Genomic DNA, 14,384 nt, shown 5'->3' with positions numbered 1-14,384 from the left:
CATTCTGAGTCATACCGCCCATGAAGTGAGGAAGGGGTGGTAGAGCCCAGTGAAGCTGAATGGCAGCGTTCTGTGCACATCTCAGGCACCACTGTAATCTAATGTGTGATAAACTTGCTTTAAAAATTCACAGAAATAATACATGTTCTTTGTAGCATATTTGCTGTCAAAAAGAAGAAAAAATTACCAGTAATCTCCTCCCCCGCTCCAAATAATCAGTTAATACTTTGGTATATTTTATTCCAGATTAATGCTCAGTATACATATTATATATGCCTGTATGCATACATGTACATATATTTAATGACACATATTTTCGATTACGGAAGACTTTTCCCCCCTCCCCCCCACTTAGCAATAATATTGTTATTGTTCTTACTAGGTCACATAAACATATATTTTATTTAAATCTGAAAATAGTTTTTCTCTGATTATAAATGGCATAAGCATTTATAAAGCACTTGTAAAAAGTGCAGGTAATATCAAAGCTTTAAAGAAGGAAGTAAAAATCATTGGAAACTTCACCCCCTCTAGATAACTGTTGATGTAGACTTTCTATCATTGCAGACTTTTTTTTTAAAACATTTGTATCTGTATTTTCTAAAGTCTGCAAAAGAGTAATGTAGGTTATAGCGCACATATGTCTTGGCTTTTGTCTTCTAAATACTTTCTAGTGGTTTTCTTTCAAAAACCCTGGAGGCTTATGGAAAGTCTCCAATCCCAATATGTTAATTTCAGGCAGTGACAGGGACATTGACAGCCTAGAAAAGCTTTGGGTTAAAGATCGTCATGTTCATCACTCTATCACTTAAGCATCAGATTAAGGCTGGAAGCATCATCCTGGCTTTTCTGGAGGTTGCAAGAATCCCCAGGAGAATTCACTTCCCTTTTCAAAATGGAATAGCCACACCAAAATACCAGGACAGACATGGTGCAAGGAAACACCTTTGGTGCAGCTATTATTGATAGTTTCCCTGAGCTTTCAAAGTATCAGGGCTGGAAAAGTTCATGTTTTAAAATAATTAGTTGTTTTCAAAAAGTTATATATGCTCGTGGTAAACAAACAAACAAAAAAATCCCTTTTTAAATCAGTACTTTGCATGTCACTGACTCTGACTAGGAATGTTTCGAGCAGGATTCTGATTTGGAGGTCGTGGGGTGGGCGGGGGAGAACTGATTGCTTTTTACACTGCCTTGAATAGTCACATATCTGTTGGTGGCCTGTCTATAGGCCAGGGATTGATCTTTGTGCTGAGGTGTAAGAATTTAATATTTTGTTATGTTTAGTTTCAGTGAAAATTCAGTAAGAGATTTAATATCCTCATTGTCAGTGCTGTTCTATTTAGATATTTTGTCCTAAGGACACTCTAGTAATATGCTGTCACAAACAACAATGTATTTCTTGGTTGGGATTTGAGTCATACAGGTATATGCATTTGTCAAAACCTACTGAATGGTACATTTCAGATTTGGGCATTTCACTGTATGTAAATTGTATCTCTCGCCAAAAAGGAACTGTAAACAGGTATCAACTTTAGTTACTGTTATGAGTCCTGAAGAGTCTAAGGGTAACTGCACTGATGTCTGTAACTTACTTTGAAATGCATGAAAAAATAAGATGGGCTGTGATGGATGGAGAGATTTGGGATAAAGCAAATGTAGTTAAATGTTAGCAGTTATAGAATCCGAGTGGTGAATGTGTAGATCTTTACTTGTCATTCAACTTTTTTTTTATGTGATTGGAAATTTTAATAACAAAATGTTGGGGGAAGAAAAACCAATAATGAGGCTCTTATGTGAAAGGGTTAAAGCACAGTCTCTAGAATTACTTTTCTTGCTGAAACATTCTGACTCTACTTCTTGCTAGCTGTGTTACTCCGGATAACTCAACCTCAGTGGAGTTATTTGTTAAATGTGGGTAATGAATACACTTAGCACAAATCTTATTCCACAGTAAACACCTAATAAATACTGTGATTATGATTTCACAGTGCAAAAGAAGTGATGATTATAAATGAATGACCATATGCTGAGGGCCCACTATGTACCTGGCACTCCTGCTTGGTCATTTCCAGGGGAATGAGGCCATCTCATTCTGCATCATGCTGTGTGTGCCTTTCAGTAGCAACAAACACTAGAGAAGGTGTGAGGGGCATGATTGGCTAAACTGAGTGTGGCTTCATCCAGTGTGACAGGGCCCTCCCCAGCTCTGTGGCCCCTCTTCGATGTGGCATCTCCTTTGAACTAGAAGGCCCTTCAGAGGAGAGGTGGCATCTGGTTTGTGAGACTTTGTAGCATTCCCGAGTCAATGTTGATTTAATTCATCATAAAAATCGCTCCCTTTGTATACGGCTAAGCCATCCTATTTTGAGGTTATGGACAAAATAGCTATGGACACTTGTCCATAGCTTTATGGACAAGTGTCCTGGGAAATTCATCTAGGGTAGCAAGATCTCCTTCCTTCCCCATAGTGGAATCATGTTTATGCATTATGACAGCCTGTTCCAAACTCTTGATGGGAGGTAAAGAGAAAGGGTCAGGGACCTGAAAAAAGCTGCAGCTGGATTTAAGGTCACTAGCAGTGGGAGATGAAGGGAATATTTTAGGTAGTTCTGTGGATGTGCTATTTACTTCCAGATGTCTGATATCATATTCCTGGGAACTAAGGTGAAAAACAGAGTAAAAAAACTGTGATAGTGAGGGAGAGTGTGGGATACAGAACAGATGTTGGCCACATTTTTAAAGGAGAGGTCGGTCAGTGGGTAGGAAGAATAGGCTTATCTGGTGGCTTTCCAGCTGCCATAATGAAATGTGAATCTTGAGAGTAAGTGTCTCCTAGTGATTGGGATTTCAGAGGGTATCCTTATATAGGACTGCTTGCTTGGTCAAGCATGAAACAGGATTTTATTTCTCTGCCACACTAGTACTAGCTACTTAAAACCTGCCAGAATTTTCATTTACTTTTCCCAGGTGTGGATGCCAGCTCTTGAGTATTTTACTGTGTTTTCGAGTGTAACAATTCCAAACTCAACTCAAAAAATTTTTATTAATTTTTCCCCATGATGTGCATCCTAGAGGGTGCACATCAGCTTGTTAATTCTTTAATTTCTTATTTATAACACTTGGGCTGGCTCATTCCAGTATGAATTCTTGCTCAAACCAGGCATTAAAAAAAAAAAAAAAAGATGCAGGAAGTCCCAGAAAGAGACCATCCTAGTTTGAATGCTTCAAAGATAATCAGAAAGGTTGTTCTGAAGACAGTCCAAGAAAGTAGGTCCAGGCTTTGTGGCTTCTGAAGTCAGGTATAGATCAGGTTGATGATGAGTGCTCCAATTCTGAGGGATTTAAGTGTATTAGTCCTTATTTGGGAGTGGTTTTGAGGAGGGTGTGATGGGAGGTGAAATTTGAAGTTAGTGCTGATCTTTCAGGCTGTTGAAACTGAACTGTTGAAACTGAAGTTAGTTATCTTAGATATAATAGAACTTGCACTTAAATAATTTGGAAACAATACAAGGAAGGGTAAGAGAAAAGGAGGAAGGAAGGGTAGGAAGGGTGAGAAGGAAGCAGAGGGGAAGAAAGGAAGGATGAAAACCAACGAAAGCTGGTATAGCAGGAAAAGGAAAAAGTAACTATTTCTCAGGCCTTTGCAACCCTCGAAAGTCAGCCAAATATAAACTCTTCCTAGTTCACCGAAATTGCATGATTTCATCCTCTAGGATGCAATCTAAAGTCCTCCCTGTGTTTAACATTCAAGCAATAGACTTAGATTTCAGGCACAATGAATGGATCAGGACAGGCAATAAAAGAGCAAGACACTGCCATTTAAAACTCAGTGCAATTTGAAGGCTACATAACAGTTTATGCTGGACCACAGTAGGTGTGTATATCATGGGAAAGTGGTTCTGAGATCCTTCATCTCCCTTGGGGTGGGTCATTCCTGGCTTCTACTTAACTCCAGAGTGTCATCCACCACTGTAGCGCTTTAAAATGGAAAATGAGAACCTCCTGGTTTCCTTTTTATAGCAACATCACCAAGCCAGTGTTTGGGGTTCTATATTTCTGGCATTTAGAATGGTTGAACATTTTAAGTCTGGAATATGTGTTTATTTGCAGGTTAGGAGGGGGTGGACATATACGTAACTCTTGCTATTATTAAACAACTGCTTAGTTTGAATCTCACTGACCCCTTGGGAGCTTTCACAGCCCTGTGTGAGAGTGTACCTGATTGGGGGCTTTTTAAAGACCACCGTGATAAAATTATTGGAGATCTTAAAAGCACTTAGGGCAAAATAACTAAATTTAACAGAGACCATAAATGTGTTTTTTCATTTATATGCTGTTCCTGAGTATAGATAAATAAACTTTTATTGAAGTAGAGGTTTTCTGAAGATCTGAAATAACAAATTTGAGTGCTGAGTCCTTGGCATGCTTTACTGGTTTATTTGAAGTGATGCTATAGTGGTTTCTAATTTAAATAGGTAACTAAGACAGCCACACAAGTATAAATAGAAAAGCAAAGTAGCCTTTCTTAGCTGTTTACCCCTTGGTATCTTCACTCCCCAGCTTTATCTACCTAGAAAACTCACAGCTCTTCTTGTCTTCCCGGCTCTTCTATTCTTTCTCCTGCCCTGCTTAACTTGACACCATTTCCCCTTCTCACGATACTTTGTTCTTGCCACTTGTGAAAGCATTCATGTTTTTCAGTAATTCTTTGTTTGTATCTCTTTCCTTCAGTAGATTTTAAGTTTCTGAAGGGCAGTGACTATGACTTTTTTAAATCTTTGAATTCCTGCAGGTGCTCAAGAGATATTTTAAAAGGGAAAAAAGTTTTTCTGCTGCTGTCAGTTTTCTTGCATGACACTTTAGGAAGTCATTTGTAAGACGATGAGCCATATTTCTTAAAGATGCCTTCTGGAGGCCTCCTCAGGTGTAGGCATCCCTGACCCCACAGATTAAAACTATAAAGACTGATACAGAAAGGAACATTTAAATATTCAAGACAAACCACTATAAATAACTGCCTATATTTATCTCACATTTTTATTTTTTTATGACAGCACATGATAATTGCAAAAAATTTGAAGCAGTACTGAAAAAAGGTAATGTTCTACCCATAATACCCCTCCTTACCTCCTTAAGATAACCTCAGTTAATAATGTGGTTATTGTCCATCTAGATTTCATTATGACTATAATGACTATAATCTAAATATATGACTATATTTACAAATGTGACTTTTTAAATATTAATCATTAACTCAGTTTAAAGCGTATAGTGTCTATGGACATTTCCCCATGTTTATACATAAAGATATACTTAATCATGGTTGATAGATATATAGTATCGTATCATTTCATCGTGTGGATATGTAAAATTTGTTTTTCCAAACCCGAATGTCCAAATGCTGATGGACATTTTGGCTGTTTTCAGTGTTTCCCTCTTATAATAACATTGCAGTGAAAATCCTTGTTTCTGTAGCTGATTTTCACAGAAGTGGGATTACTCTACCAAAGGGTGTTTTGTGTGCATTGGACAGATGGACCTCCTAATTGTCTTAGAACATTCCAGGTTTCTTAACTGTCATGAATTTTTCAGGAGCATGGAACAGATGCCCAGTACTATTCCTTGATTTGCATTGGACTCAGGAGGCTGAGAAGGATTTTGGATGCACTCTGCAATTGGGAAATCAGGGCCTGTTAGGAGAAAGAATCTCTAAAGAGTGGAGCTGGTTAGAAAGTTGAGGGGTTCCTGCTAAATCTCTGTGAGTGAGGAAAGGGGAAGGCTGGGCAGCAGGCGCTATAGCTCTGAGGGCACAAAAGCGTCAGGTTTCATTGATCCCAAGTCTCTCCTGGAGACTGTGTCCTCTGGGATAGAGACTATGCTGAAAAGGAAAAAGCTGCCTCACTAGGGGCTCAGCCACTCTGCTTGAGAAGGTCCCCAGAAAGGACCCACTTGTGAGAAGCTGGAGGATCTTTCTTGACTAGAGGAAGCTGGTGGTGGTGTGGCCAGTAGACCAGGGTGGCAGAATGAGGACAGCAAACAGGCAGTGGGGCTGATTCCAGACAGTAGCATATGAGAGCATCTCTCAGCAAGTGGAGGGCCAGATAGAGGAATTGACTTAAGTAAGAGAAAATAGGGAATAGACAAGATTTCTAAACATGAAGGTGAAAGATCTCAGAATACTAGTAATATTGCTGTGAAAGTGAAAGAAACATCTTTAAATATGAGTGCAGCCCAGCCATATATATGTTGCATGCATTTTAAATTTCACAGTCTTTCCAGTTGTCTCTGAAAATAAAACTGTTGTGAGTTTATCTTCCCATATCAGTTCTGGGCATTGTCACCTTTTTCTCCCCTCTTGTTCATCACTGGTTCACATCAACAAGAGATCCCCTTATATTTCTGTATGATCATGTAGCTTCCAATTGTCTGCTACTGAAGACAGACAGAGTATATCCCTCATATACCCTGGCCCAGGATAGGTTCTCAAGCCGCTCAGAAAAATGTAAAAAAATATTAATTCTGAACCTGCAACAGTTATGGGCTTTGCCTTCTGATTCCTTTATTATCATCTGTGGTAATTTATACTGTGTCAGCTTGGTTAAGGTGGAACTCTGTTTCTAAGAATCCCCTTCCTTGTATATATCAGGTTAGAGTTGCCCAGATTTGGAATTTGCACAGAACTTGAAATGCAGCCATTACTTTGTGATGCAGTGATGGGTAGATGTAGACATGCTGGCAAGAGGGTCCAACTTGTCTTTGTTCCTTTGTACTCCATGTCTAGCTGTTTTCCCAACTGCTGACCTTGCTGATCAACATGGACACAAAGCCATCATGAGATGCGTGGCAACAAGTCCCATACCCTTCTTCACAGATCCTGCATATGCTAGTTGGTGACTCCTCTCATTGGCTGCTTGGTGACTCCTGATCCTCCAGCCTCTACTTTCACACCTTTCCTTTCTCAGCATCTCCTACAAATTCAGCTTTAATTCCTGTAATAAATCCCTTATCCATAACTCACAGTGGTTCTGCTTCCCTCATTGAGCCCTGACTGAACACATCTTTGCCTTAAAAATCAGGGGAAAAAATGAATTTTTAATAGCTAGTTTTCCTTTATCATTCTTTTCCTTCAAGCGTACCACAAAATACTGTAGAAATGCTATTGATGTTCATAAATGCTTTTCATCATCTGTGACTGTTTCCAGGATATGTTGAAGTTACAAATGTTACAGATGTTATTATTAGTAATGTATATCATTAATCCCTACTATACATAAAACAGTAGAGATTTCTGGAAATTTCTTCTTTTGAAGAAACTTGTTCTGAAAAATTCTTTTTATCAAGTGGCTTCATTTGCAGAAGATTTGTTTAATGTCCTGTGGTTACAGTCTTATAGTATTAGACATTTTTTAAAATAAATGAATTTATTTATTTTTGGCTGCGATGGGTCTTCGTTGCTGTGTGTGGGCTTTCTCTAGTTGCGCTGAGCGGGGGCTACTCTTTGTTGCGGTGCGTGGGCTTCTCATGGCGATGGCTTCTCTTGTTGCAGAGCATGGGCTCTAGGTGTTGGGGTTTTAGGAGTTGTGGCTCATGGGCTTTAGAGTGCAGGCTCAGTAGTTGTGGCGCACAGGCTTAGTTGCTCCGCAGCATGTGGGATCTTCCCGGACCGGGGGTCGAACCTGTGTCCCCTGCATTGGCAGGCGGATTCTTAACCACTGCACCACCAGGGAAGCCCATTAGACATTTTTGGATTAGCTACAGTTGTTTGAATATGATCACATTATTTTTGGCATCAGTGTCAGGAGGTTCTATCCTTAACCTTTGTTATGGAAATATATCTTTTAATCTAATAGGCAAAATGTAAGATTGGTTTATAAGTATTAAACTACAGAAAGAGTAAGCTATTACAACTAAATTGAGCCTTTCTGGAGGTAATTTTTATCTAGCTTTAAAATTTTTATCACCAACAAAGTGTGTATTAAAGGTTATGAAAGCAATTAATAACACCAGTGACAAAATCAGAAGAGTAGGCTAATTTATCATTATAGATTTTAATAAGGTCTATAATGTAGGATTAAATATACAATATTTTTAAGAGTATGGCAATTTGAAAAAGAATGATTTATCAAACTTTAATTTAGGGGTTTTTATAAGAGCTCAAAATGATTCCCTCGAAAATAAAATTGTGTTTTGTGTTAAGATAATATTATTATCTTCATTATAATTAATAAACTGTTCAAATGGGCATTATCATGCCCCGACAGTATCCAAATGAAGGAATTATTTTAAATAATGTGGGATTAATTGGCTTACCATATTAAGAAATTAAGATTTAAAACTTACATAAAAGCCTTATCAGTAAAGAATTTTTTAATGTGAAATAATGTCTCCCTGGATAACTTCCTATTTGTATTACAAAACCCCTGTCCTAGAGATCGTTTTATTTCCATCTTTTACTTATATTTGTAAATCACTGTTCCAGGTATGTTTAATTTAAGTCTTTGATGGGTAGCAGTCTGATGGAGAGCCAAGTATCTCCAATTCTGTTTTAGTCTAGGGATGTGACCAGTGGTGAAATGGCTTATTCTAAGGTCTCATGTTTGAAATTCTCTATTGCAGTGTTTGTGAGCCCATGTCAGACTTGTTGAAAGTTGAAATACTTGTTTCATTCTCAGAAACAGTCTTATTTCCCAGCGAGCAACCTACTCACAATTTGAGGAAATAGGGGTCAGTCTATAGGAGATATTACAGTAATGATTAAGATAGGTAATTCTCCACTTTTAAGTTTGGGTTCTGAGGTCATAATGAAAACAGGGATGTTAGCTCATTTCCTTTGGGAAATTGCCACTTGGGTCTCTATTATCGCCCTATAAATTGTATGTTCTTTATTAAGATTCATCTTTTCGTAGTATCTTTCAACTCTTCTCTTGCCTCCCCCTCCGCTTTCTCCTTGCCGTACAGTAATAGGTAAATCTGAAATACATTTTAACTTTCTCTATTAAGGATTCTATCAAACCTCATGAAAGGTGATCACTATGTTAGAAATTACACAGTGCCGTTGTGCTTAAAACTGAATATTCCAATTTTGCTTGTCAGTGAATCATAGAAATCGTAGTTCCCCCCACCCCCCGCCCCAAACTACAGTGTTATTGAATCAAAATAGATGATCATGGTAGTAGTCACCTTGCTACAGTACCGGTATATAGAGTAATACATTTTGTGTTTAGAAAGTATTACACTTTGAAAGAGCGCAATACTGAATAAAAACCAGTTCAGTAATACAAATGTTTGTTTGATCACCAAACTATTTAAAAAGGATAGTTGAAAATAACTTACTGTTATTGATATTCTTTTTTTTTTTTTTTTTTTTTTTTTTTGCGGTACGCGGGCCTCTCACTGTTGTGGCCTCTCCCGTTGCGGAGCACAGGCTCCGGACGCGCAGGCTCAGCGGCCATGGCTCACGGGCCCAGCCGCTCCGCGGCATGTGGGATCTTCCCGGACCGGGGCACGAACCCGTGTCCCCTGCATCGGCAGGCGGACTCTCAACCACTGCGCCACCAGGGAAGCCCGAGAAAGCATTATTTTAATGCTAATAGAGTGAAATAAGACCATGGCTCAGAGGGGTTTTTTTAGGCTTTCTTAATGGCTATAAAGTTTGTTCTCTTAAGTGATAATGGTATTTGAAAGTCTTACGTATCTATTAAGTTTATCGAATATGTCTCTATAGTGCTTTTTTCTCCTAAAATATATATGAATTATAGTAAACTGGTTTGCATCAAACCCAATAGAACTCTAGCCATGAGCACTGCTTATTATCAGAAACTCACCAGTAAAGGAAGAGAATAAAATGAATGTATTGCATATTTAGGCTACTGCATGTAAAAGTATCAGTTAAGAGCAGGGAATTTGGCGTTATACAGACCTGGGTTATACCAGTAATATGGTTATCAATGTATAAATGCAATCCATTTCTGTACAAAATCTCTTGGAGGAGAGTCCTCCCCCACTGTCTCTTTTTAGCTTTATATCCTAAAATACAGTTAATTCATCTGTGTATTCATGCAAATATGGAATTTCCTGTATGGATATTCTTTTGTAGTTCTGTTTGGGAACAGAGAGGTAACATTAAAAAAACAAACAGAAATTTGTACAAGTTTTTGGAGAAATCAGATCTTTAAATAAAATGGAAACAGTGACATTAAGTGTGAATCCACTTGGTAAATACTGAATGAAAAAACTAGTTACTGTTCAGAAGGATTTGGCCACTTAATTTTTAACACTTTGAGTAAATAGCCACATGAGTTAAATTACTTTATGTGAGTTTCCCTCAAGATGAGACAAACTTATTTTACTTTGGGCTACTGACCTGCTGTACTGATTTAGTATTTGAGATCTAAGCAGAAGAGATGATTGTAGTGAACTTATTTTTGGCCTGGGGTGTAAGCTGCAGAAGATGTACCTAGATTTGATATAATCTTTTTCTTTCCCTTTTTCTATTTGCCCCAGTGTGTGGCTTCACTGTCTCCAACGTAGTTGCTTGGTCTACCAACTGTAGACCAAGTTGGAATCCTTTAATACATGATCGGTGGTAATGTGAATAACTGACAACACTTCATTGAGCCTACAACTGTTTCTGTGTCTTGATGGTTAGTGCCTAAAGCTTATCTAATCACACCTGTGTAACACCAGTTAACATTGCCCATTTAGGTAGTCTGTATGGCTTTCAGGTTTTGCTGTTGGAAAGCTTGGAGAGGAAAGCATCTCTTTTTCTGGATGAGGAGGATATGAAAAATGATAATGGCAATGGAATGCTAGTTATCCTTTTTAAAGAATTTGAAGAGATCACAGTTAAAAACTTAAGTAGACAGCAAAAAGTGTTTTTCTACTTGAGGTCTTAAAAAGAGAAATTGGAAATGTCTTTCTGTATTCTGCTTTTTTGCTTAATTGCTGAAAATAATTATAATGATGATGGCCATCATATTTTGACTCTTTTTTTAATGCACCAGACTTTGAGATGAGTACTTTACCTACTATTTTCATTTATTCTTCACTTCATTCTAACACTATAGATTATTTTTGTTTTGACTATTTTATAGATGGACGTGTTACTTTTACCTTTCTGAATCTCATTCTCCTCTTCTCTGTAAATAAAGGGATAGGCAGAGTTGGAGATTTTAACTAAGTCTGTTTTTCTTCAAAGTTCTTGATCTCAATACTACTCCTACATGCAATAGCCTAAATATGCAATAAATTCATTTTATTTGGTCCCATTCCTGGTGAGTTTCTGATAATGAGCGGTCACCATAGCTTGTCTTCTACTCAGTTTCATGGGAACTAGTTTATTTTAAGACACCGTTTGATGTTGTTATGGTTCATACCCTGGGCAGAAACTATTGTCAGAGGTTATAGAGGGCAGCAAAGAAGGAACTATGTATACTTCTGAGAGAAGGTAAACCCTGATTTTCTGAGTGTGTACAAATATAGAAGGGAAGACCAACCAATAAGACAATGAGCCTTAATAATCTGATTATATCAGCTAGAGTGACTGTCTCACCCAGTGCCTTCATAGTGTCACATCCTTCCGTAGCGCCCCATTGCCTTCATGATAAAACCTGTGGCTCCTTTTCTTTGAACCGTTGCCTACTTGCCTACGAGTAACAACAGTGATGGTCGTAATAGTTGAAATAACCAACAATTATGGACCTTACATGAGTGGTTGCAGATTCCGACAGTTTTTACCATCTCAACCTTTTGGTTCCTCACAATATACAAAGGTAATAAATGTACTAACTGATCGTGGCAATACTCTTTCATTAGTGAGTTTTTAGGATTTGGGGATATTTGCATATATTTTCTAATTTAATTCTTAAAATAACCCTCAACATTGTTTCATAATTGAGTAAACTGAGTCTTAGAGACATTAAGTAACTTGCCCAGTATCACACAGCTGGGCAAGGGATGAAGGCTTCATTAAAACGTGGGTCTGTGATTCTAAACCTAGTGTGCTGAACCAGAAAACCGTTAGAGCCGTATCGGAGATTGTCTGACTTAATTCTCTAATTTCAAACAAAACTTGATCACAAACAGAGAATGCCAAGCTGTGGCCTGAAGATGTGTACTCTTTGATTTATTAAATGCATTTGATTTGGGGGCTGACTTTTTTTTTCTTTTTGTTGGTTGGGTAGGGGAGCATTCCTGTTGGCTGAGGGCGCCTTCTCTATCACTGGGCTGCTTCACACATCCAGCTTTCCCACCAGTCCTGTAAAGATATTTGAGTTTATGACTTTGGTCTCAAAGGTCAAGAGCAAACAGCTCACTCTTTCCTTGAGTGTTTTGAGAAACAAAGATTCCACAAACACTTTCCTCTGGGATGTTCTGTTACTCTGCCAACATTGAAAAGATACTGCTTACTTTTAGTTTTAATCCATTTCCTCCTCCCTTGCCCAGCCCCACTGATACATAGAACAACTGCTCAGAAAACCGTTGATTTCCAAGAATACAGTTCTTCAGTACTCCCTTTGCATCTTGTCTTTAATAAACCTTTCCCCCACATAAACCAGCCTTCCCTTTGACATCTCAGATGGCTGACAGGTAGTTAACTCCTCTGATTGGCAGATTGGTGTCTCTGCCACATGGAAGTGTGTTTACACAGTAAAATTAATACTTCCAGCCTGGATTTATTTAGCATCTTCTGACACTCAGAAGAGCCAGGGAACACATGCCTTGCTCTCCCTTGGGATGGTTGAGTATTAGATTAAACTCGCAGGAAATATTTGAGTGTCCTCAATAAACAGCCTTTGTATTTAGGCACATTGATGTTTTTTGAAGTTCTTTATTGCCTTCATTTTCAAAGTCGGTTTGAGAGAGCTTTTACCAGTCACTTTTGGAAGTTATGTCATTACCACTTCACTTGTTGCTTAAAAAAAAAGAATTGTAAATCAACTACTAACTCTGGATTTTTTTTGCAGATGCAAAAGAAATTGTTTTAAAAGCCCAGATCTTAGCTGGAGGAAGAGGAAAAGGTGTCTTCAGTAGCGGTTTGAAAGGAGGCGTTCATTTAACAAAAGAGTAAGCCAGGAGGTTTTAATTCCTTGTCTTTGGGGCAAGCAGTTATGGAAGATCCTGCTCATGACTGAAAGGAGCAGCGAGAAAGAGGGCTGGGGTGGGACTAGGAGCAGGAGGTGGCACATAAAGGAAGTAAATTACAGGTCGAGGGCTCTGGCAGTGCCTTAGCTTCCCTTCTCCTCCCACAAAAGGATTTTTGTTCACTAATTGGTGAAAACTTGACACTCCTGTTCTAGACAATCAGTGGTTCATCATGTTTGATATGGTACCACTTACAAATTAAATGCTGCTTCTGTAATGCCACTCTCCTACTCAAGAACCTGCGGTGGCTTCCCATTACCAATGGCATCACTGGTCCCTCCTGTCTGATAGTCAATTCTTCCTTTACCTGAACCTGTCTGATCAGCTTTATATCCTATGTCTCCACACACTGAACACTTTCCTCTCCTCTCCTGTCACATAGCTTTCATGGTTACTTTGATCCTTCCCCTTCCCTTTATCCCCATCTTTGGTCTTACTTCCCAGATTGCCCACTATCCAGTATTTGTTATTCAGCTCTTATCTTAGTCTGCTATGCATTTCAGCATTGTGTCTCTACTATGACTGTAACTTATTTGGGGGGAGAGGATAGCAAATGTAAGCAAGCTTCTTTTTGTTTCCCTTCCCTCCCCTCCCTTCCCCTCCCCCGCTTCCCTCCTATTGTTTCATTCATTCATTCATTCATGTATATTTTGTACTCAGTGAGCCTCTGGTACAGTGCTAGGCACCTAGTGTATGAGCAGAAAGCACCATGGATTCTGTGAAGGTGGAGGTGGGCCCTGGGCAGGGTGGACTTGGGGATATAATACAGACTCTGCTTTAAAATGATTTTCAACAGAGACCTTGACTTTCTTTTCTTTCTTCTCTCTCTTTTTTTTCTCCTCTCTCTTAGTCCTAAAGTTGTGGGACAGCTGGCTAAACAGATGATTGGGTATAATCTAGCAACAAAACAAACTCCAAAAGAAGGTGTGAAAGTTAACAAGGTAATGTGAATGCTTTTGGTCATTTTCTGTGTATGTGTTAAAAAAAAAAGAAAAGAAAATCATACTTCAATTTTGACAGTATCAAATGAAGCAATGCACTTTGGCAACGTGCCATTTTATTTTTTAAACCTCACGTAGTTAATTCTGCGTGTGATGTAACTTCAGGGAGAAATAAAAAGGATTCTAAAGTAGTAATAGTGTTTATTGTCATCAGCATTTAGTAAAAATGGGTAGTGATTGAAATAATACCTTTTTCTTTCAGAACACAGGCACGATTCTATTTAAAGCCAAAAGACC

The 14,384-nt window shown here is 38.5% G+C and overlaps 1 protein-coding gene across 2 annotated transcripts in view; it reads left to right on the top strand.

Annotated features, from left to right (window-relative positions):
• The window catches only part of SUCLG2 (succinate-CoA ligase GDP-forming subunit beta), a 262,725-nt gene that overhangs the window by 113,292 nt on the left and 135,049 nt on the right, over positions 1 to 14,384 (top strand). For both annotated transcript variants that reach the window (XM_082663227.1, XM_082663226.1), the window contains exons 3-4: positions 12,969 to 13,068; positions 13,997 to 14,087. In XM_082663227.1, the coding sequence (XP_082519353.1) occupies positions 12,969 to 13,068; positions 13,997 to 14,087 (191 nt within the window). The remainder of the gene's footprint in view (positions 1 to 12,968; positions 13,069 to 13,996; positions 14,088 to 14,384) is intronic.

The sequence above is a fragment of the Grampus griseus genome (assembly GCF_964374135.1).
Source record: "Grampus griseus genome assembly, chromosome: 10".
Classification (NCBI taxonomy): Eukaryota; Metazoa; Chordata; class Mammalia; order Artiodactyla; family Delphinidae; genus Grampus; species Grampus griseus.
The sequence above is the reverse complement of the archived record's forward strand: the minus strand, read 5'-3'. Positions and strand labels throughout refer to the sequence as shown.